Raw genomic sequence first — 22,991 nt, 5'->3', positions numbered from 1 at the left:
TCACAAGTTCTGCAGTGGGCCCCCTTCCTGCAATCTTGGGGCCTCCCCACAGTGGTGAAATGCCAGGGCCCGGTCGCAAGTGTGACCTTTGAGATCCTAGAAGTTCACCCACTGGTTTGCTACCGGGCCCCCTGGAGCATGGGGCCCGGTAGCGATTGCAACCCCTGTAGTTACGCCCCTGCAGGTAACTATCCCCCAAGTCATCCTAAAACTCTCTTCCATAATCTGGTTTAAAGCTTATGTTTGTTTTTTTTCTCTTTCCAGTTTTAAAAAATGTCCCAGAGCGAAGAGGATATTTGGGGATACAAATCCATCAGGAAGAAAAGAGCAGCAGACAGCAATGTTGACAAAACGCAAAAGGTATCAGTAAAAGTGAAGCGAAATGCTGCTAAGAAAACTGGGGCTGCAAGGAACACTACAAATGCCAAGAACAATTCATCACCCAGTAAAAATGGCATCATTACCAGCCCAGCCAATGAGCAGAATCATTCAGCATCCGGTACCGGCGGTGAAAACTTGTCTACACCAAAAAGGACTGTAAAGAAAGACAGCAAGAAAATGAGTCCTACAACTCCGAAAGAAAAGCACAGCGGATATTGTCCCAGCTGTCAGATGCCATTCTCCATTTTACTGGTGCAAACACCTCGGTGGCACGCAAGCGAATGTTTGGACACCCCATCTTCCACACAGACAGGTATATAAGTCAGCTGAGTGTCAATGGATATGGAAACATACAATGTAATGCATAAAGGGGGAAGTCCACCCTAACACTAAAATCGCTATATCTACAGGTATCCAGGATCTAAGACTAACCTATATAGCCCCGTAAAGAAGAAATCCGTATACATACCTTTTCTGAAGCCACTCTGGTCCGGTCCCACGCTAAGCTGGCAGCGGCGGCTTTGCTATGGAGGCAGCTGACAACGGAAGCCCCATAGTAAGTCTATGGGTAACGTCACTTCCCATTCATTCACAGCTGTTGTGGGCTCTGTCCTTTGCAGAGCTTCTGCCACTGGAGACCAGACCAGAGAGGCTTCAAAAAAGGTACGTATAGCAATTTCTTCTTTACAGGGTTAGTGTTAGATCGTGGATGCCTGTAGATTTAAAGTTTTTAGTGTTAGGAGGGACTTGCCCTTAATAAGTGAACTTGTCAGTAGACCATGTTGTACAGACTGGCATTCCTATGCCATGGCTGATGTCTGTACAAGTGTGGTACAACCCTCTGTCATTTCAATCTGAGAAGCATGCAGTACCTAATTACGATCTCTGCTTCAGGGGAAAAAAAAAAAAAAAAAAACTCCCTCCTAAGTCTCACATGGGGGTTGATTTAGGCCTCTTTCACACAAACTATCCGATCAGATCCGCCTGCATGTTTTTTAGGCGGATCTGATTGGATCCTCCATGCATCCCTATGGGGCAGTGGGTGTCAACGGAGACATGTCCGCTGACAACCGCTGCCATCCGCATCCAATCCTGTCCGTGAAATCCGGACGGATGGAAACCCTATTTTCCATCTGTCCAGCGGATCGGATGAGAGCGGAGAGGTGGTGCGCTCTCATCTGATCCCCTTATAGAGAACAGCGGGGCTCTGACACCTTCCACTCCACACACAGAGCGGAGAGGGAGTTGTCACCTGCCTGCTCAGTGGGGATCTGTGTATCGATCCCCCGCTGAGCAGCACGGAGTCTTTTTCCTTTAGATTTACCAAAACCATATAATATGAGCTCAAACCTGAACCCTTTCTATTTGTATGCAATCTGGCAGGCCCCTGCACTACATAGAAAAGGTAAATCTGAAGGAAAAAGTCTTCAGAAAATCTTATAGTGTGTATGGCCCTTTAGACTGGAGATTGCAACGTCTGGTGCAGCTCTGCATGGTAGCCAATAAGCTTCTAACTTCAGTTTGTTCAATTAAGCTTTGACAAAAAAAAATGGAAGTTGATTGGTTTCTATGCAGATTTGTACCAGATTTTGCACTCTCCAGATTTAGTTGATCAACCCCAATGTATTGCAGATGCTTCACCTCCTTCATTGCATTTTATCATTCTGAGAGGGGGATTCCTGATATCCAGCTCAGATCAAAATGAAGATCATATTCATTGTGTGCCGTTTGATGGCTGCTATTTGCAATTTTTAAAAAAGGAAGCATATGTGGAAAGCCCACTGAATTTGTGATGCCACTTGTATCACCAGACAGGGCATCTGGGCAGGGCAGGAGAAATCTACAACAAGAACACAGGCTGAAATAAAAATCTGACAGGGGCTCTAGCCTTCCACTGGCCTCATAAACATGCATTTTTTTTCTTTGTTATTGGAGATTTCCCCTCACTTCCTTTCTAGTGAGACCTTTATCATCATATCAGTGGGATAAATTGCTCTGTATTTCCATTAGCGTTGTCTTCTAAAGAGTGATCTGCAGTGGATCACTTTTCAAAGGGCATTTGACTAGTGGCTGGGAGTCAATATGTGTTGTCCTCCTCATCACTTGTTTTAACCCACATGAATTGCACGCCAAAGCGACAGAGGGTATAAATCTTTCCCTGACTAGAAACAAAGTATTTTGGCCGTGGCAAATATACTACCCTGTGTGTTGGCATACTTTTAAAGCCCTGAACTGCAAGCGAAGACTCAAGCTGGCTAGTGATGGATCAAATTTCAGCTGGTTCAGCTGGGACCGGCCAAGTTTTCATCTAGCTATGGGCAGTCTGGCTGTATTGAATTCGATTGACTTTAGTACAACCAGCCTGCCTTAATTTTTTTTTTTTGCACGAGATTACTGCCGGTGGCTATAACCACCGGCAGTAATCGTATTCTGCCAGAAATACCATTGACTGTGTTTATAGGGGAATCCAGCGAGTTTCTTACAACCGTGGTTGCAGGAAACAAAATTGCATAATCTGTGGCCTGCCTTAAGCTGGATACACACTATCCAACTTTTGTGGTTAGATTTCCTTCAGATTTACCTTTTCTATGTAGTGCAGGGGCCTGCCAGATTGCATACAAATTGAAAGTGTTTAGGTTTGACCTCATATTATATGGTTTTGGTAAGTCTAAAGGAAAAAGTCTTCAGAAAATCTTATAGTGTGTATGGCCCATTAGGCCCGTTTCACACTATCCGTCCGTCGGACGGATTCTGTTTTTCTCAGCGGGGGATCGAGCCGCCGATCCCCCGCTGAGCAGGAGGATGATAGCTGTGTCTCCGCGCTGTGTGCGGAGATACAGCTGGCAGTTCCCCATACATCTCTATGGGGGAAATCGGATGGGAACGGACTGTCGGTCCATTCTCATCCGATCCCGTCCGATTCGCTGGGCGGATGGAAAATAGGGTTTCTATCCGTCCAGATTTGACGGATCGGATGTCAGCGGACATGTCTCCGCTGACATCCGATCCCCCATGGAGATGCATGGGGGGACCGTTCAGATCCGCCAAAAAAAACTGACAGGCGGATCTGAATGGTCCGCCTGTGTGAAAGGGGCCGAATGGGCCATACACACTATAAGATTTTCTGATGACTTTTTCCTTTAGATTTACCAAAACCATATAATAAGAGGTCAAACCTAAACACTTTCAATTTGTATGCAATCAGGCAGGCCCTTGCACTACATAGAAAAGGTAAATCTGAAGGAAAAAGTCTTCAGAAAATCTTATAGTGTATGGCCATTTAAGTCTTACAGAGCTTCAGATAGCAGAAAGACCTGACAGAGGTTCTGATTCTTCCACATTCTATTCAAAACCACAACAAGTTAAAGGTTTTGGCTGGATATACACTTTAACCTTTTATATGCTATCCTTCCTCAGTGTACATCTTGTTTGTGAGCTCTTTTCCTAGTGTGTGTGCGCGTACATGGCCTGGTGACGCTGGACATTGCAAAGTTCATTACAGATTTCTTTTTTCTTTCTGCAGAATGCCCGGATGGCCTTACCTGCTCATCCACTATTGCTTCTCACTACAAACGATTCTCTCATTTCCTGCTGGCCCAGAGCAGGGCTGCTGAGCTCTCCCCTTCCCCTCCATTCTGCGTCCCTGAGCTGCCTTCTTCCGACACTGCCAAATCATGTATCCCTAATGGGAGGAATAATGTAAAACATTCACTCTCCCAAGGTGCAGGTAGTTCCCCTGCTTTCACTAAGAAGACTACGCACTTTAAGTTATCCCGGTCGCAGTCTCCTGCCAGCTCTCAGGGGTCAGAAAAGCAGACCTCGCTCGATGCCTGGCTCTCCTCACCAACAAAATTGTTCCAGAACTCTCTGGACCTATCCCAGGAAAACCTAAGTCAGAAATGTGCAAGTTTTGTCAATGCTGCTACTTCTCTGGCTTTGTCACAGAAAGACGAGGATATGAAGGACTGTGCCATCTCCTACTCCCCGCTGGTCAGTGATCAGGAGCTGTTTAGTGATGATGAAGATCTTTTGGCAGGCCCAGTTAAAAGACTCTTTTCTAGCAAATTACCGACAGACCCTTTAGAGAATATAGAAGAACAGTTCTCTGCTGGTAAGAACTTTATAGCTAAAAGCGCAATAACATCTCCCCCCATGTGCAATGGATATAACAATGATACAAGTGCAATAAACAGTGAATTTGTACAAAGGAATGGAGTCACATGTGTCGCTGATCGCAGCATTGACTGTGATAATTGGTCTGAATGCAGCACACCTGGCTCAGAGATTAGTGAATGGGCCAAAGCCCAGCAAGAAGCTAAATGTTGGATTCAGGAAGAGGCTGACAAGTTACTTGTTTGTTCTGCTGATGGTAACAGAGAAGCAGCTTCTCAGAGAGACTCTGTAGCTGCAGTGAAAATAGAGAAGGAGTTTTGTACTCAGAATTCTCAGATATCCACACAGCAGTTTACTAACAGCAGGATACACACAAAGCAAAGCTTAACGCAAACTTCCTCTGCTATGTCACCGAGCAAAGCTGGACCATCCAAGGGGATGAAACAAATGGATATCGGAGTCTTCTTTGGCCTGAAACCAAAAGCAGAAGTGAAAGTGCCTTTAAAGCCCCAGAGCCTGAATGCTGGCGCTTCCCAGATTGAGGGGAAGTGGCCAAGGAAAAAGAATGTTGGATCATTTGGGGATGCTCATTCTCTAACTGATAACCTTGGTGGGATCCTAACAACAGCACCATCAGGGACCCAAAAAAGAGAGCGGAAGAGGAAGGCTATGGGATCGCTCAGTGATGCCGATTCTATGACTAATAACGCAAATGGGGTGACAGCAACAGCGCCATCAGGGACCCAGAGAAGAGAATGGAAGAGATTCAGACAGAACTCTACCGCTGAAGAGAATAAAGGGAGAAAACAATGTCCTTTCTACAAGAAAATCCCAGGTGACTTTTTTTTTTTTTTATATACTGAGACTGAATTTAAAAATGTGTAATCCAAAGCCGTGAATATATGTGCTGAAAACCAAAATTATTTAGCTGTATGTGTTTTTTTTTTTCCCTCTTATGCCCTGTACACACTATCAGATTATCTGAAGACTTTTGTCTGCAGACTTACCAAAACCATATAATATGAGGTCAAACCTAAACACTTTCAATTTGTATGCAATCCGGCAGGCCCTTGCACTACATAGAAAAGGTAAATCTGAAGACAAAAGTCTTCAGATAATCTGATAGTGTGTACAGGGCATTAAGCTGGATACACACTATCCAACTTTTGTGGTTAGATTTCCTTCAGATTTACCTTTTCTATGTAGTGCAAGGGCCTGCCAGATTGCATTCAAATTGATTTAGGTTTGACCTCATATTATCTGGTTTTGGTAAATCTAAAGGAAAAAGTCTTCAGAAAATCTTATAGTGTGTATGGCCCATTACTCTCTTTTCTTATGTGGAAGTCTGGTAATAGTATGTGCATATTGCATGCATACGTTTTATATGCCATAGCTAACCTGCTGGGAACTGCATCAAAGATGCAGAAAGATGATCACATCACCTTACACATAAATGTGCTGGTGGCTTTTTATTTTTTTTTGTCTATAGCATTTTGAGACTGTCCACACCAGCAGTTGGCACATGTATTTGTATCTTCTTACAAAGGTTTTGAATTTTAATAGAACTAGCTACAAATGTGTGAACAGTTTCATGGTCTGCAGGGGGCTATAAGGTTTGGGTGTTGTCCACATCAATCAACTTCCTATATTCTAGCTTATGAACCTTTAAAGGCAAAACCTTCACTCCCCCCCCCCCCCCCTTCTTTTTTGTTGTTTTGGATAGTGGAGAGAGGTTAGAACACCTGTCAGATTTTATTGCTGTCTGGGTCCCCGTTAGGCAGATCCTACTTTTCCTGTTTACGATTATTGAAAGTGAAAGTTTAAAAAAAAAATACCAAATTTTGGGTTGTCCCCCCAAAAAGTAATAGGGGAGGGGGGGAAATCTTCCAATGGGAACACTAGTTCTGGGGGTCCACAAAGAATTCCCTCAATTTGCTAGGGGGGGAATGGCTACAGCTGCTAGAGCATGCAACATGTTCCAAATTGTGAGCTTCTCCTTTTAGAGTGTATGAAGTAAACCCCTTTTGGGCATTGGTATGGCAGCAGCTCCTTAAGTTTGGGTAAAGGAAGTTTTGGTTCTGTGGCGCAAGTAAAGTAATGGAATGCAATCCGTTAACTGTACAAAATAGAATTGTACACAGCTAACAACAATACAAGATGACGTTACATTTCAACGTGATCATTGAGAGTTGTGTAATGAGGGTGAGGGGAGAAAAAGAAGGCAGGCAGTAATCTCTTTAGTTTGCTTACAAGTAATGTTGTTTGAATGAAATGGAAATGTTGGGGCCTATTGGATCTTTTGAGTGAAGGCTTCTTGAGCATTGATTACCAGAGCTCTAAAAATGCAATACAATGTGATCGGCCTCCTGTGGTGATTGTAAGTGGCTTCATAATTCTTTACAGTGAAACAGTCCCTTGACAAATGATGTTTGGTTGGATAAAGAACTGTGCGCATTCAGAAGTGTTAAAGTACTCACAGACAGTAAAACATGCCCGCCATTTTGCCTGTATTGTTTACTTATATTCCCACCTGACAGGCTCTCTTTATCTTTTATATACTGGTACCTGAAGTCCTTTTTCTTGGTAGTGGGTTTGCTTTAACAAATCATTACCCTTAAAGCTACCCATGTACACAATCTGAACTCTAGCTCTTCTTTTCGTCTTCTAGGCACCGGTTTTACGGTTGATGCGTTCCAGTATGGCGCAATAGAGGGATGCTCCGCATACTTCCTCACCCATTTTCACTCTGATCACTACGGGGGTCTCACTAAGAAATTCCGTTATCCAATCTATTGCAGCAAGGTAAAGTGATGATGTTTTATACTTTTTTGCAGTTTTGGTGTGATTGCATGATTATATACGTTTTGATAATATTTCTATAGTCTGGTAAGAAGATTAAGTGTATATTAACCTTAGAATTGATGTTAAAGTGTAACTAAGGGCTCTTTCACACGGCCGCTCCGCTGATCTTATCCGCTGCGGGACTTTTTTTTTTTTTTTTTCACGGAGCGGATGACACTTGTGTCATCCGCTCCGTGTGTCCGCATATCATCCCATCCGTTTGCGGATGATGTATGGACATAATGTAAGTATATGGCACTGCGGATGTCATCGGATGACACCGCTGACATCCGATTTTTCCTTCCTTTCCGTTTTTTACACAGAGGAAAAAATAGGGTTCTGTTCCGTTCCAAAAAACGGAACAGAACTGAAAGGAAGAAAATCAGATGTCAGCGGATGGTATTCCGCTGACTCCTGCAGTGCCATTGACTTACATTATGTCCGCAAAAAAATAGGATGATTTTCTGCCTGTACTCCCATTGGGAAGATTCAGTTTCTCGGTTTGTCATGTTTATAATTATCGTGGAAAGTGAAAGGAAATCCCCAATTTTGGATTGACATCAGAACAATAATGGTGGTGTAAATATTCCAAAGGGGAACACTAGTTTTGGTGACACCCTGGGATTCACTTTGGAGGGATTTTCTTTCACTTCCTGTTTTTGGCTATGAGACAGGAAGTAAAGGGAAATCTCTCCAATGGGACACAGATGGTTAAAAAAAAAAACAGTTTGCTCTACCCAAATGAAGAAGAAAAAACTGTTTGCCTTTTAGTTACACTTTAAACGCATGCACCGTGATTCAGTTTTCTTGACATCTGATGTAGGGGGAGTGGGGTGCTCTGGTAATCGACTCTTACAGATATAACCGGCCCTTTGAGGGCAACCATAATGCTGATGCAGCCCGTGATGAAATTGAGTTGGGCACCCCTGTGGTGGCTTTCCATAATTCTGTCTTTCTTTAATTTTGTTTTAGTGTGGAAATAAGCATTTCTTTTAATCCTAATACTTTTTTTGTGGATGGTGCCTTTTTAAGAGTTGAATAAGATAATAAAAAATATAAGCTTCCTTTTTTTTTTTTTTTTTTTTACCCCCATTCCATATTTCAGATCACAGGGAATCTGGTGGCAAGTAAGCTGCGGGTGGAGAAGGAGTTTATAAACACTCTACCCATGGACACTGAGTGCATCGTGGACAATGTCAAAGTTATCCTGCTAGATGCCAACCAGTAAGTAACAATTTATAATACTGCTTTGCTAATGTTCCTAGTGACTAGCCCTTGTGTGTACAGGCCCATTGTGGTTAAGAGGGGCAATCTGGGTGCTGTGCATTGCTTCATGAAAACATCATCCCAGCAATCTCCTAAGCCCTCAACCCTGGGACAAGCAATAGGCTTGCTCTTGGCAGGAGTTATGCGAATATCAAATGCTTTGGTAGTTGTATTGTCAAGTCTGTTGCATGCTGAGTCTCCATGATTAAAAATTGAAATCCAGTGAATTAAAGGATACGTTCACCTTTTGAAAAATGTTATGTTACATGTTCCACCCGTTTTTAGAGTGCAGCCTCTCCCCGGTCCTCCTAATTGTGACCGCAGGCTGGGGATCTTCTCCCTGCACTCTGTCACAATTTGAAAAGAACACGGCTGTGCGGGGCTCCTCCCCACACGGCTGCATCGTTCATTTACAGAATTCTATGAATAAACTACAAGTACCGACAATCTGATGGCCTGTAGTTCTCAATGAAATTCCAGGGAGCTGAGGAGCGCTCTAGGTAGTCATTGATTCTTTCTGTCATTTAGGAACTGCCTGCCTGTACGACGTACAAGCAGAGAGATACACTGAGTCTGCAGGAGCCTGAGATTGCACCCATGATCTGCTGATGCAATACTTTACAGGCTCCAAAAAAAACCCCTGCAAAGTGTGAATTTATTTATTTTTTAAAGTGAACTTGTCCTGTAAAGGGGAGGGCAGGGGCAGCCAGACTGGGCAAGAAAGGCCTAGTTGACACTGGACATATTCAGCCAGGAAATGAGGCAGGCTCTGTCTGACTTGCTGTAGCTTCTAATGCACATTGTGAGAAACTCACAGTGCGGTGAAATTGCAAAAAGGAAAATAAAACTTAGTACAGAAGGAGCCTGTACAACTGTAAGGCTGGGGGTCCGCTTTAAGCTAGAGGAAGCTTGAGAGGTTGGAATCCTTTTTCCTCCAGCTATCTTTTAATCCTTGGCTTGTAAATCCAATCATAGTCAAACATTATTCTGTAAAACCCTGCAGAGCTCAGGCTGTTCATCTTCCAGAGCTTATGTATAGTGTGTTTTAATAAAAATAGGTGCATAAACAGCAAACAATGTAAAATGGAAGGTCCAGGGTGCTGGCAGCAATCAAAAATGGAAAAGGTGTTTGTAATAGTGGAAGTAGGCAGGCTGCTACTGCGAGTCTCTTAATTTGCATACTTGTTCCAGTGGTTCATAAAATATATCAAAACCTCATAAAATAAATCAAAGTACAGGTAAAAAAGCAGTTTTAGGTCCTGTAGTTTTTTTTTTCTTTCTTTCATAGGGCTGCTGTGCCAAAGAAGCTCATGTGCTAAATTTTGGCACTGAGCCAAGCATAGTTTGTTGCACAGCAAAATTGGACCACAGTTAGGAAGAAATGATGGCACTGCAAGCGAGTTTCGTAAAATTGAGACTGCAATGTGATTCTGCCCGCATTTTTATAGCCGCATAGTGTGAATGCAGCCCTACCCAATCCTCCACTCCATTGGCAGCTGATGCTCTCCTCTACTCCTGTGCACTCTGGCTTGTGGCCCTGCATTGTACTTATTGTTGATAGAGGACCTGCAAACGCTGGCATAGGGGGGGGGTTAAGGTTAGTGCTGTGAAGCAAGTCATGAAAAAGGTCATTCCCCTTTTTTTGCCCTCTGACAGCAGTTTAGTTTTAATGTGGGTGGGGAGAGGATTTGTTTTGCCCAGAAATCTGCTTTAATATCTTGTGCTATTAAGTCACATGTACATAGATAAATGCTTCATTTTTGCAAGTGCACACCATTTTGTTGCTGGATATATTTACTTATGTAAGTATAATGGTGATATAAAGCCTTTTCTCTCTTTACTATCCATATACAGTTGCCCTGGGGCTGTGCTGCTGCTGTTCATTCTCCCAAATGGGACCACAATATTGCACACTGGAGACTTCCGTGCGGACACTTCCATGGAGCGTTATCCGGCTCTAATTGGACAGAAGATCCACACCCTTTATCTGGATACCACGTAAGGCACTACGCCAGACAAAGCTTTATTTAAATAATCTATTTTTTCAAGGTGTCTTTAACCACTTGAATCCCCAGGCCTTTTATTTTTTATTTCCCATAAATCCACTTAAGTCACTGCACATTTTTGTTTTCTGTTTCGGTGATGTCTCGGTTCTGAACATTTGTAGCCTACCTTAATCTATTATACATTTGTTGTTTTGGGACAGATGAGATTTTAATTTGTTAGCTGATTTGGATATGTATTTTGTTGGGTTAAATATTGGGAATAAATTTGTTCTGTAATTTTTCAGAAAACATTGTTTACATAATTAGTGCACCCCCATATATTTACCCCGCAATGTAATTAGCAAAGTCTGGATATGCCTCCCCAGACCGTCACTGACCCATCACCAAACCTTTCATGGCTGAACGATGTTACAGGCAGCATAATGTCTTCCATGGCTTCTCCAGACCTTTTCATGTCTATCGCATGTGCTCAGGGTGAATCTGTGAAAAGCACAGGGGGCCAGTGGTTTTTTTGACTATTGTACATTGGATCTGTTTCTGATTGTTTGGTCTGAGACATTCACACCAGTGGCCAGCTGGAGGTCATTTTGTAGGGCTTTGGCAGTGCTCATCCTGTTCCTCCTTGTACAAAGGAGCAGATACCGGTCCTGCTGATGGGTTAAGGACCTTCTTTGGCCATGTCCAGCTCTCCTAGAGTAACTGCCTGTCTCCTGGAATCTCCTCCATGCTCTTGAGACTGTGCTGGGAGACACAGCAAACCTTCTGGCAATGGCACATATTGATGAGCCATCCTGGAGCAGTTGGACTGCCTGTGCAACCTCTATATAGCAGTGGTTCTCAACTCAGGTCCTCAGACCCACTAACAGGCCAGATTTTAGGTATTACCTTGGGGAGATGCAGACTAGAATACTGCAAAGTATAGCACCTGTGATGTATTTCAGTTATCTTGCAAATCTGGCCTGTTAGTGGGTCCTGAGGACAGGATTTGAGAACCACTGCTCTATCGGGTCCAGTATCTACCAGTAGTGACACTGACCCTGGTCGAATGCACAACTAGTGAAAAACAATCCGAAAAGATGAATAAGGGTCCTTTCACACGGTGCGGTCCATTCTCTGCTCAGCGGGGGGATCGATCCGCCGATCCCTGCTGAGCAGGCGGATGACGGCTCTGTCTCCGCTCTGTGTGCGGAGACTGAGCTGTTAGATCCCCGCTGTTCTCTATGTGGAATCGGATGAGAATGAACCGCCTGTCTGTTCTCATCCGATCCGCTGGACGGATGGAAAATAGGGTTTCCATCCGTCTGGATTTCACGGATCGGAATCAGATAGCAGCGGGTGTCAGTGACATCCGCTGCCCCATAGGGGATGCATGGAGCATCCGATCAGGTCCGCCTGAAAAACTGACAGGTGGACCTGATCAGATCGTTTGTGTAAAAGGACCCTAAGGAAAATTAATGTCCGCTGTCCCCAACCAGTAAAACCATTCCTGTCCCATTGTTGCCCATGGAGCGCACTTGTTAATTTAATGAACACCAAAGCAGCTGGAACTTAATACCAACCCCTCTGCTACCTTACTGACCAGATCAATATCCCAGGAGTTAAATTGACCTGATGCTATACTCTGATCAAAAGTGTTCCTTTAATTTTTTTTGAGCAGTATGTATGTAATAGGTGTATATGTGTGTGTAATAAATAAATAAATATATATATATATATATATATATATATATATATATATATATATATATTAAAATATTCCTCCCCCCGGCCACTTTAGTAGGTACACCTGTTTAATTGATTTCGTAACATAAATTGCGAATCCGCCAATCGCATGAAAGCGAGTAAATGCATTTGGGAATCTAGATGTGGTGAGAACAACTTGCTGTAGTTCAAACTGAACATCAGAATGGGGGAAAAAAGGGGGATGCAAGTGACTTTGAATGTGGCATGGTTGTTGGTGCCAGACGGGCTGGTCTGAGTATTTCAAAAACTGCTAATCTACTGGGATTTTCATGCCCAATCATCTCTAGGATTTACATAGAATGGTCAGAAAAAGAAAATATCCAGTGTGTGAACGAAAAATGGGCAAACTGTTTTGAGATGATAGAAAGGCTCAACTCAAACAACCACTGGTTACAACCAGGGTATGCAGAATACCATTTCTGAATGCACAACACATTGCACCTTGAAGCAAATGGACTACAGCAGCAGAAGACCACAGTGGTTGCCACTCCTGTCGGCTAAACCAGAAACTGAGACTACAATTCTCACAGCCTCACCAAAATTGGACAATAGAAGATTGGAAAAGCGTTGCCTGGTTTGAGTCTCAAATTCAGCTGTGAAATTCAGATGGTGGGGTCAGAATTTGACATAAACCACATGAAAGCACGGATCCATCCTGCCTTGTATCACCGGTTCAGGCTGGTGGTATAATGGCGTGGGGGATATTTTCTTGGCACCTTTTGGGCCCCTTAGTACCGATTGAGCATCGTTTAAATGCCACGGCCTACCTGAGTATTGTTGCAGACCATAGCCATCCCTTTATGACTACAGTGTCCCCATCTTCTGATGGCTCCTTCCAGCAGGATAATGCCCCATGTCACAAAGATCAAATCATCTCACCACTGGTTTCTTCACCATGACAATGAGGTCACTGCACTCCAATGGCCTCCACACTCACCACATCTCATCTCATAGAGCACCTTTGGGATTTGGTGGAATGGCAGATTGGCATCATGGATGTGCAGCCGACAAATCTGCAGCAACTGGGTGATGCCATCATGTCACTATGGACCAAAATCTCAGAGAAATGTTTCCAACACCTTGTAGAATCTATGCCATGAAGAATGAAGGCAAAAGGGGTCCAACCCGGTACTAGCAAGGTGTACCTAATAAAGTGGCCGGTGTGTGTGGGGGGAAATACAGATTATAATTTTACAATACACTTTGGAGTGATCTACTGCTGTAGGGAAAAGCTGGAACAACTCTGCTCATGGGTGTGTTATTTGGGGGGGGGGGTTCTTTGGACAGGAAGTCCCGTGACAGCCCTACACTTCAGTACAAAACCCAGTGCACACGGTCTTCTACAGCTTGCTTATAGAAGGATCAGAAGACCAGGAGCTGACAGAGTCTCCATTCACACTACCGTGACTTGTCAGGCGACTTGTCAGCCTGACAAGTCGCGGTCCATGCAGTGCTACAGGACCCGTTCTAATAGGAGCGACACAAGTCGCTCCGACTTAGAAAAAGGGTCCTGTACTACTTCGGGGCGACTTGCATTGACTTCCATTATGTGAAGTCCGTGCAAGTCGCGGCGAAGTCGCGGTGCACGCGACTTCACAGGTCGCCCCCGAAGTCGTGCCGCTTCAGTGTGAATGCGGTCTTACAGCTCCTGTGTTTAGCGCTGGTCACTGACAACTGGCAGATCCAGCACAAGAAGCCGCTAGAGATAAGCGGAGTCTGGATGACTAAAGTGGTTCAGAAGACGGTTAGTTGTGCCCACTTGGCTTTTTTACTTTTCTCCCAAGATGCCAGGCGTGGTGTCCTGGCTCAGCTTCAGCCATCTAGGGGTATCTTTTTTTTTTTTTTTTTTTTTTCTGCTGCACACACGATCTGATCTAGTTAAAATGTATTTATACTAAAAAGCAAAAAATGTTATATATTGACGCTAAACAGTCTTTAGATGTAGAGGCTGCATTGGTTTTCCTTTTTCAGGCAAGAGACCGAAATGAGAGAGAATGTCAGAGAGAGATGAGAGAGGGGAAGAGATTGGGAGGGATCAGAGAAAGAGGGACACAATAACTGTGAATGTTCAGTATGGGTTTACTTACTCCTGTAATTTGGGAAATGTTCATAGAGCGTTGGGGGACCAGTGACTATGTAATGTGCACTGTGAACTTTTTAAAGTAACCATCAGCCTGCTTTGATGCAAACTTTTTTTTTTTTTTTTCCCCAAAATTGCAGATACTGCAGTCCTGAGTACACCTTCCCCCCACAGCAGGAGGCAATACAGTTTGCTGTAAATACAGCTTTTGAGATGGTGACGCTGTATCCACGCACACTGGTGGTTTGTGGGACCTATTCTGTTGGGAAGGAGAAAGTCTTTCTGGGTAAGAGAGGTTTTCCTTATGATGTTTTTTAGTGTTTATTTCAACTTCCACTCGGTAAGTCTTTTTGTCTTCTGTCCGCAGCTATTGCTGATGTTCTAGGCTGTAAGGTGTGCATGTCTCCTGACAAAAGCAAGACCATGCAATGTCTGGAGTCAGAGGAGATCCGTGCCCTCATCACCACAGACTGGCAGAGCACTTCACTACACGTCCTTCCCATGATGCAGGTTAGCTTTAAGGTGAGTTGGTACACTAGACCTTAAAGTGTATTTCCACTATGCAGCCAGTTTGAGAAACTCTATGGAGGGTATTTACTAAACCTGGAGCACTCAGAATCTGGTGCATTTGTGCATGGTAGTCAATCAGCTTGTAACTTCAGCTTGTTCAATTAAACGTTGACAATAAAACCTAAAAGCTGATTGGTTTCTTTGTAGAGATACACCAGATTTTGCACGCTTCAGTTTTGGTAAATTTCCCCCGTTATGTTTTTGTTCCCATTCACACAGCATACCTAAAAATAATTTGGGAAATGTTCATAGCATACTATGAGGAAGGCGTAAAGCCGAAAAGCGTCAGCATTTGTCATGTTGTCACCGCTATCCATGTTGGAATAAAGCATTTTACTTGGAAGAAGACTTTTCGTGTGCCGGCTTTATTCACATAACATTTGGTTTGGATGTTCAGCCTGAGCACAGACACTTGGCTCTTTATCTTCCCACAGTGCGGTGGAGCTAGGGTGAGTTACTGTTTATACAAAGTAACATTGTGTTCTTTTGTTCATCTGCAGATAAAAAGGATGAACTTCAATCTGATGTCCGGTAAGGCTCGGTTCACATTTGTGCTATGCGGGAACGCTGCGAATATGCAGCGTGATCCCGCATCGCATTCGCACATCTGGCAGTTCACACTGCCATATGCGATACGCAGGGGGTGTCAATTAAATGTTAACGACGCCCCCAGTTTGATCGCATATCGCAGTGCGATCTGCAAGTTCGCACAGAATCAGATCGCACAAATGTGAACCACTGTGCGATCCGATCCTGATGCGGCTCAAAAAATGCCTCGTGTGCGTGTTTGGTGCGGATACAGTGCAAATTCAGCCATACAAAGTGTATGGCTGAAATTCGCACCGCACATCAGATCGCATGTAATTTAGGAGCAGTGCGCTCCGAATTACATGCGATCACCGCATCCGCACAAGTGTGAACCGGCTCTAAAGCCTAACCAATAAGAAAATTAAAATAAAAATTTGTTCCAATTTTAACCCCACTTTATAACCCTTAGTTTACCAAGTCAACTCTAATTTAAGTGTATCTATGAACAAAATGTAGTTTTTTTTTTTTACCACTTCAGCTCTGGAAAGTTTTAGCCCCTTAATGACCAGGCCATTTTTGCGATATGGCACTGCGTTCTTTTAACTGACAATTGCGCGGTTGTGGGGCACTGTATCCTAATAAAAGTGATTGTCCTTTTTGTCCAACAAATAAGAGCAACAGATAAACCGACCATTTTGGGGGGTAAAAAAAAATTGTACTTTCTACTATAAAACCCATCCAAAAAAAAAAAAAAATCAAATTTCTTTATCAGTTTAGGCTAATTTGTATTCTACAGATTTTTGGTTAAAAAAAAAAAAAATCACAAAAAGCGTATATTGATTGGTTTGTGCAAAACTTAGTGTCTACAAACTATGGGATAGATTTATGAACTATTTTTTATATTTTTGATTGTTGTTTTTATTAGTAATGGTGGCAATCATCAGCCTTTTTTTTTTTTTTTTTTTATTGCAAAATAAAACCAGCCCATAGCAGAAATGTAAAACCTTTATCTGGCACACTTGGGAAGAGAGCTGAGTTTGTAAACTTGAAAGCGTAACTAAGGGCAAAACGTTTTTAATTTTTTTTGACCGTGGAGAGGGATTAGATTATCTGTCCGTTTTTTATTGCGATCTGTGTCCTTGTTAGGGAGACTCTGCATCTCTATTTTGTCCTGTTTATCAGTGAAAGTGTAGTAAAAGGAAAATTCCAAATTTGAGGTTGTCCCCAGAAAAGTAGTAGAGGGGAAATCTTTCAATGGGGACACTGTGTTTCAGGTGACCTAGGGGCCCCCAATCGATTATCTTGAATTGGCATTTCCTCTCACTTCCTGTTTTGGTTATGGGACAGGAAGTGAAGAGAAACCTCCCCAAATGGGACACAGATGACAAAAAATAAACTGTCAGGGGATAGTATTAAAAAAAGCCCCTGCCTCTAGTAGTGCTTCATTAATTGAACTTTAATAACACTTACACTAAATCCCAGATCTGAGTAGATTGCTGGTGTCTAGTTTGTGGATTCAGCATAGTCTAATATATTTGGCATAGTCTAATATAATTTTCCTATTCACTTTGCAGGGTCTTGGTGCCCACCTCAATAAATTTTCAGGAAAGTACGATCGTGTCCTGGCCTTCAAACCTACAGGGTGGACGTATTCTGAGGGCTGCAGCTCGGTGGCTGATATCAGGCCTCAAATCCGGGGAAAAATCACAATTTATGGTAAGATCCTTTTTCTTCAAATTTTTAGTTTTGTGGTTTTCTTTTTAGCGGATGTACAACATTGCCTAAAATGTACTATTGGTATGCCAATGTTGACCACAACAGTCCAGACCCGACCAATGCAGATGGCTTTCAGGATCTGCATATCTGATCCAAGTCAGTTACTGGGAAATTGTTGAACTCAGACAGACAGCTTAACAGCCAGCATTATCTGAAATAAAATACCCCATATTGCTCTTTTTAAAGGGGATATCCAGCCTTCCCTTCAGTCTTGCACAGCTGTACGGACTTTTCTTAATACTGCTTACTCGCTGGATACTGTGAGCTTTTACCAATGTGCATTAGAGGCTGCAGCAAATCAGATAGCGCTTGCTTCATTTCCTGGCTGGAGGACATCTATCAGTCTGACTGTCCTTTGCCTGCTTTTTGCATTCATTGGATTTCAGTTCTTTCATTCATGGAGGCTGTATAACATATGTGGGCATTACTTCGGGTGGTCTGCATGGAAACGTGGCCTGCCTAGACACGCCCACTCCATGATTTTCATATCGAGAGCCAACTCGCTGCTTGCATCAGGGCAGAGGGGTCTTGAGTACAGAGGCAGGGTGCTATGATGTGTTCAGGAAGCTATGTACAGCACACTGCCACCCCCTCCCACCAGCCGTGTATTGCACAGAGAAATTGTGACATCGCTGGGTCTAAAATACGGTGTGCAACGAAAACCGAAGTGATTTTTATAAATGTGATTTGCGTGTTGATGAGGGTCAGGAGAACCCAGGGAAGGCAAAATATATTCAGAATAAACTTCAGCTGCATCTGTCATACTGTAGCATTTGTGCGAAAGACAGAAATAAAAAAACCAGTAAAATACCTAAAGAGTGATGTAGTTTTAGTAATATATTTTTAGCTGGACTCTAATAACACAAAACTCTATGTATTAAAGCCTAATACCAGTGAGTTGACTAAGGTTGTGAATAAGATTTGATATTTCCCTGTGTCACCTATACAAGAAATGGGGGAAGTGGCTGTCACTGAGGCAGAAAATCATAAACTACAATATATCCTCAGAAATTCTAACCCTTCCCTAGTCTGCTAAAATGCTTTTACATCAACATCACTTCTGTCCTGACAGAAAATGCATGGAAATCTTCCCAAGTTAAAAACCTGACATGATCCAATTCTTTTCCACTCTATCCAAAAGCAAGCTTAAAGCGGAGATCCACCCACTTTTTAAATGTCGAAACATTGTCATGCCCATCCGTAATGCTATTATAAATGGCAGTTTTTTTTGTTTTTTTTTTGTAAATGCCTATATTTTCTGCATCACCCCCCGGCTGCGGCCGCCTAGGCGTTTTTGCCTCTCGGTGATTCACACAGACTCCTGGGATATCTCCATCCCCAGGAGTCGCCTAGTGACTAAATCTCTCACGCTCTTCCCAAACTGGAAATCCCTGATAGCAACAGGGCGGGAACTTTTGCCGATTGCAGCCATTGATATGGCAACCTGTCAGCCAAAAGCACCGTGCAGACACATGATCAGGAGGTGCATGCTGGGTAGCCAGCTGCACCGAATCATGGAAATGAACACGAGGGCTTCAGATGCCCACAGTAGAGCTGGACTCTGCCTGCTTCCCAGATCAGATCAGTTTTGCATAATTTAAACATGCATTTAAAGGACCACATTATGTAAATTTTGCAGTTGAAGTGGACAGTTACGGCGGAGGGAAAAGAAAAAAAAAATCGTGGGATTGGAACTCCGCTTTAATAAAAAAATAAATAGTGGTTGAACCTGAGTTTTACCTCTTCTCATTCACAATTTTAACTTTCCCTAGCATGATGCCATATGCTTGGGATACGTCAAGAAACCTCTTCACTTAGAACAACACCAATACATTTTACAGCTGGTGGTCGCTAAAGGCTCTGGTCCCCTTCTACTATCCGAAACCAGTCAGAGGGGTTCCTGAACATGGGAATATTACAGTTTCCCCTCTGACATGGTGATCACATGCAGGCTGGAGGCTTAATTGACAAAATAAGCCTTCAGACTGCAGATGCTGCTGCAACCTGATGGTGGCAGTGTTCATCCTAGTATTAAAGTGATTGTAAAGTCCTTTTGTTAAAAAAAAAAAATATATAGATATAGATATATACTTGTCTGCTCTTTTTTCAGTGGATTTGCACAGAGCAGCTCAGATCCTTACCTTTTCGGGTCGCTCTTTGCAGCTCCTGGCTCCGCCCTTCAGTCAAGTGCCCCCACAGCTGCAGCTCTGTCCATTCAGACACAGAGCTGCCATTCAGCCCCGCCCCCTCTCTCTCCTCCGATTGGCTGACTGATGGCCACGGGAGCCAATTGTGCTGCTGCTGTGTTTTAGCCAATCAGGAGGGAGAGTCCCGGACGGCCGAGGGACTCATGGACGTCGCTGGACAGAGATCGGGTTCAGGTAAGTATAAGGGTGTAGAAACAAGAAGAAAACTCACTGCTCCAGGTGAAGTCAGAAGCCTAATGATGTAACGGGTGCCTGCCCCGGCTCGCCTCCGCACTCAATGGACATAGAAGAAATGGCCGCACTCCGAATAACATCAAGATTCTGATTTATTGGACAAACATCCCAATAATGAATAAACGCACCTGTTAGTGTGTGAAACGCGTCTACCTGTTATTGGTTGCTACACTGGAATGTTCGTCCAATAAATCACAATCTTGTTATTCGGAGTGCAGCCATTTCTTCTATGTCCAAGTATAAGGGGGTGTTGGAGGCTGCTACATCCAGGTTTTTATCTTTATGCATAGAATGCATTAGGATAAACCCTATGACTTTACAACTCCTTTAAATCAATAAAAACTGATTGTTAATTTTTATTTTTATCGATTAGTCCGCATATAATACACACACACAGAAGTTATAGTTCTGTAGCGCACCCTTTCACTAGACCCTCACTAGATTGTAACCCTATACCAAGGGTATACACTGTGATCGCTCAAAAAAAAATACAATCCTAACACAGTGCTCACTTCAATCTTATTGAGTGAGTGTTGTGTTTTTTTTTTTTTTTTATAGAATATAAAACGCATGGTTTTTAATTAAACGATGCATCCAAAAAAAATTTAAAAATTCAGGTAGACCAAATTTTTCCATTTCTGTTATCAACATTCAATGAAATCCTAAAATAATAAATTGCCTAAAGTATTTCCAAGACAAACCTTTGTTGTGACGTCACTGTAGGCTCCCCATTCTTTATCAATGTTCGGCAGTCTGGAGGAGGTATCTTTTGATGTTCCTTATACCTCCTCACCAGATCTAGCAGTGGCTCTCTGTTTTCTTAAGTAATGTAGTCAGAGCTTTGGCCAGTTTATTGCCCTCCAATCACCGACCATAGTCAGCATTTACCCTCCATGAACTTTGCTCTCTTTGCATATATGTGCATGGGTGGGACAGGCCAGGGGGCATCACAAACGGGTCCTCCCACCGTAGGCCCCCTCTCATGTAAGGACATCAGTTTTTTGTCCTGCAAAGACTATTACAGGGCTGTTCACACAACCAAAGTACGTGTGAAGGAAAAGACAGTGGGGGATCAGACTTAGGAACTGGAAGAAAAATGAATCAAGCCCTGTTTGTTCTGTTTAAAGATTTAGCTTTAACAGATTAATTCAGTAGGCAGATTAGCCAGTAATTGTCAAGTTAACGGACACTGCTACATGTTGGCCTCTGCATCTAGGACAAGGACGAGTTACACTATAGTAAATCTGTTCTTTCGCTAGACTTCTTGTTTAGTAATTGGTAAGTGATAGATTTGTCTACTTTTCACTACATTTTACTGTAACTCTTCTGTCACCAGGGATCCCATACAGCGAGCACAGCAGTTATCTGGAGATGAAGAGGTTTGTACAGTTCACCAGACCTCAGAAAATTATCCCAACTGTTAATGTTGGCAACTGGAAAGCTCGCTCCACCATGGAAAAATATTTTGCTGAATGGCTTTCCGAAACCAGGCGCAGATGAAGCTGAGCTTATGTATTGCATACGGTCATGCAATGGGTTGCTAGGGGTCAGGCACTTTGACATATTGTACTTTAGTTCTGTATTTTTCCTTCTCTTTGATAACATGGGGAAAGGTTAGGGTCAGCTGTTGTAAAAAAAAAACAAAAAAAAAAAAAACAACTTTTTGGTTCCCTATTGGCGCTTAGTTTAGTTCCTAATCCGACTTACAGCCATTAAAAGGCCATGAAAGAGGAAAGGTAAGGCCATAATATAAAGGCACTGTAAAAAAAAGATTTACGTTGCAATTGTAAAAGACCTACCCCTGTATGCAGGCAAATCCCTGCATTCTGGTGAACTATTTTTTAAATGCCTTGCCCCTTCGATGCTGCCATTTTCTGTAAGTGCATCCAGGGACTTGGTCTAGCTGGGGAACTGTATTATTTTGCACACTGCTATAGCATCAGCAATGTCACCAGATCAACAAGGAGGTGTAGGGAGACTTCTGAGTTGCCTGAAGATTACTGAGAGGTACGACGTTCATATCCCACAACTGCCTACATAATTCTTGCCTAGGTGAAAAATGCAGACCTGAGGGGAAAGGAGCTAGAAAAAAAAACGATATTTCTAGGTTTTTTTGTAAGCTGCCGGGGGGGGGTTGGACTATTCTCAGCTCAAGTAGGAAAAAAGAGGTGGAAGGAGTGCCTGAATTAAGGGGAATCTAATGGTAAAAAGCTGACAAAGGTTCTCACCATTCCCTGCATTAATGACTGCAGAGGAGCTTTAAATCTGGCTGGGCCAGCTAACCAGGAACTAGAATCCTTTATAGGACTTGCTGGGATTTGTAGTTATTGCAAAACAGAGGCTAACTTATTCTGTATGTTGTCGATGCAATCAGCAGACCATAAATTAGACTACTACTACTATGTAAATAATGATCAAATTATATTTATTCATCCAAAAAATGTCTGCCTTTTTTTTTATTTCTATTTTATTTTGCTGTACACCTTTTCAAAAAAATCAGCGTCCCATAAGAAACTTGTACAAGTGTGTGTGTGTGTGTGTGTGTGTGTGTGTGTTGTCTCTGTAAGTCTTTTAATTGTTAAAATGTAATTTTATTGTGAATTTCTATTTTTACTCAACTGTAAAATGAAAAGAATGTTCTATACATTACCAAGCTTTCTAAAATAAAGAACTTTTAATGTATTATTTTGGGTGGGGTTCATTATTTAACATAAAAATTAATTTAGAAACAAATCTGGTATGAGGTAGGTATCTGATTTTGTTTGATCACTTTTTATTATTGCTAATTGGACACACTCGGTGGTCTATTTATAAAACATTCATTGGACGAATGTCGCATGCATGCATTTTGGGCATAATTTCTGTAATCTATTAAAGAGGAACTGGGAGTTCTGCTGTCACAAATGGCAAGCAGACAGTTCTTGTGCTGTCTCTTTTGCAATAACATGCACCTACGTGCCTGCTTGCTGTGTTCTCTGGCATGTAAATTGAGCTGCGCTGATCACCTTGCAACGCCAACCTGATCTGTGTGCCAGAGTGACCAACTCTTGCGCAGTAGTGACACCATCCCGCTTTGTTCAATGAAGATGCCTGAAGACTGGCACTCAGCAGAAGATGCCAGTGAAGGAAAGGTATGATCGGCTCCATTCAGTGGCCAAAATGTGGTAAAGTTTTCTGAAATACCTTAATAAGAAAATGGAGTTGCAGAGCTACCTGTATCGGTGGCGATAGTGAGTATTTGCACAA

General features: G+C 42.8%; 1 protein-coding gene across 1 annotated transcript; it reads left to right on the top strand.

Annotated features, from left to right (window-relative positions):
- Positions 1–273: 273 nt before the first annotated feature.
- DCLRE1A (DNA cross-link repair 1A) lies at positions 274–21,277 on the top strand (the record flags this gene model as incomplete). The annotated part of the gene is made up of 9 exons (XM_082267558.1): positions 274–694; positions 3,905–5,329; positions 7,163–7,296; positions 8,441–8,559; positions 10,456–10,599; positions 14,571–14,716; positions 14,798–14,952; positions 17,103–17,244; positions 21,082–21,277. The coding sequence occupies 9 exons, from the start codon at positions 274–276 to the stop codon at positions 21,243–21,245; spliced, it is 2,850 nt and encodes a 949-aa protein (XP_082123684.1). The 3' UTR covers positions 21,246–21,277.
- Between the last annotated feature and the right edge of the window lie 1,714 nt (positions 21,278–22,991).

This window comes from Pelophylax lessonae, assembly GCF_965119305.1.
Source record: "Pelophylax lessonae genome assembly, chromosome: 9".
NCBI classification, from domain to species: domain Eukaryota; kingdom Metazoa; phylum Chordata; class Amphibia; order Anura; family Ranidae; genus Pelophylax; species Pelophylax lessonae.
Note: the sequence above shows the minus strand (reverse complement) of the source record. Positions and strands in the feature narration are given on the sequence as shown.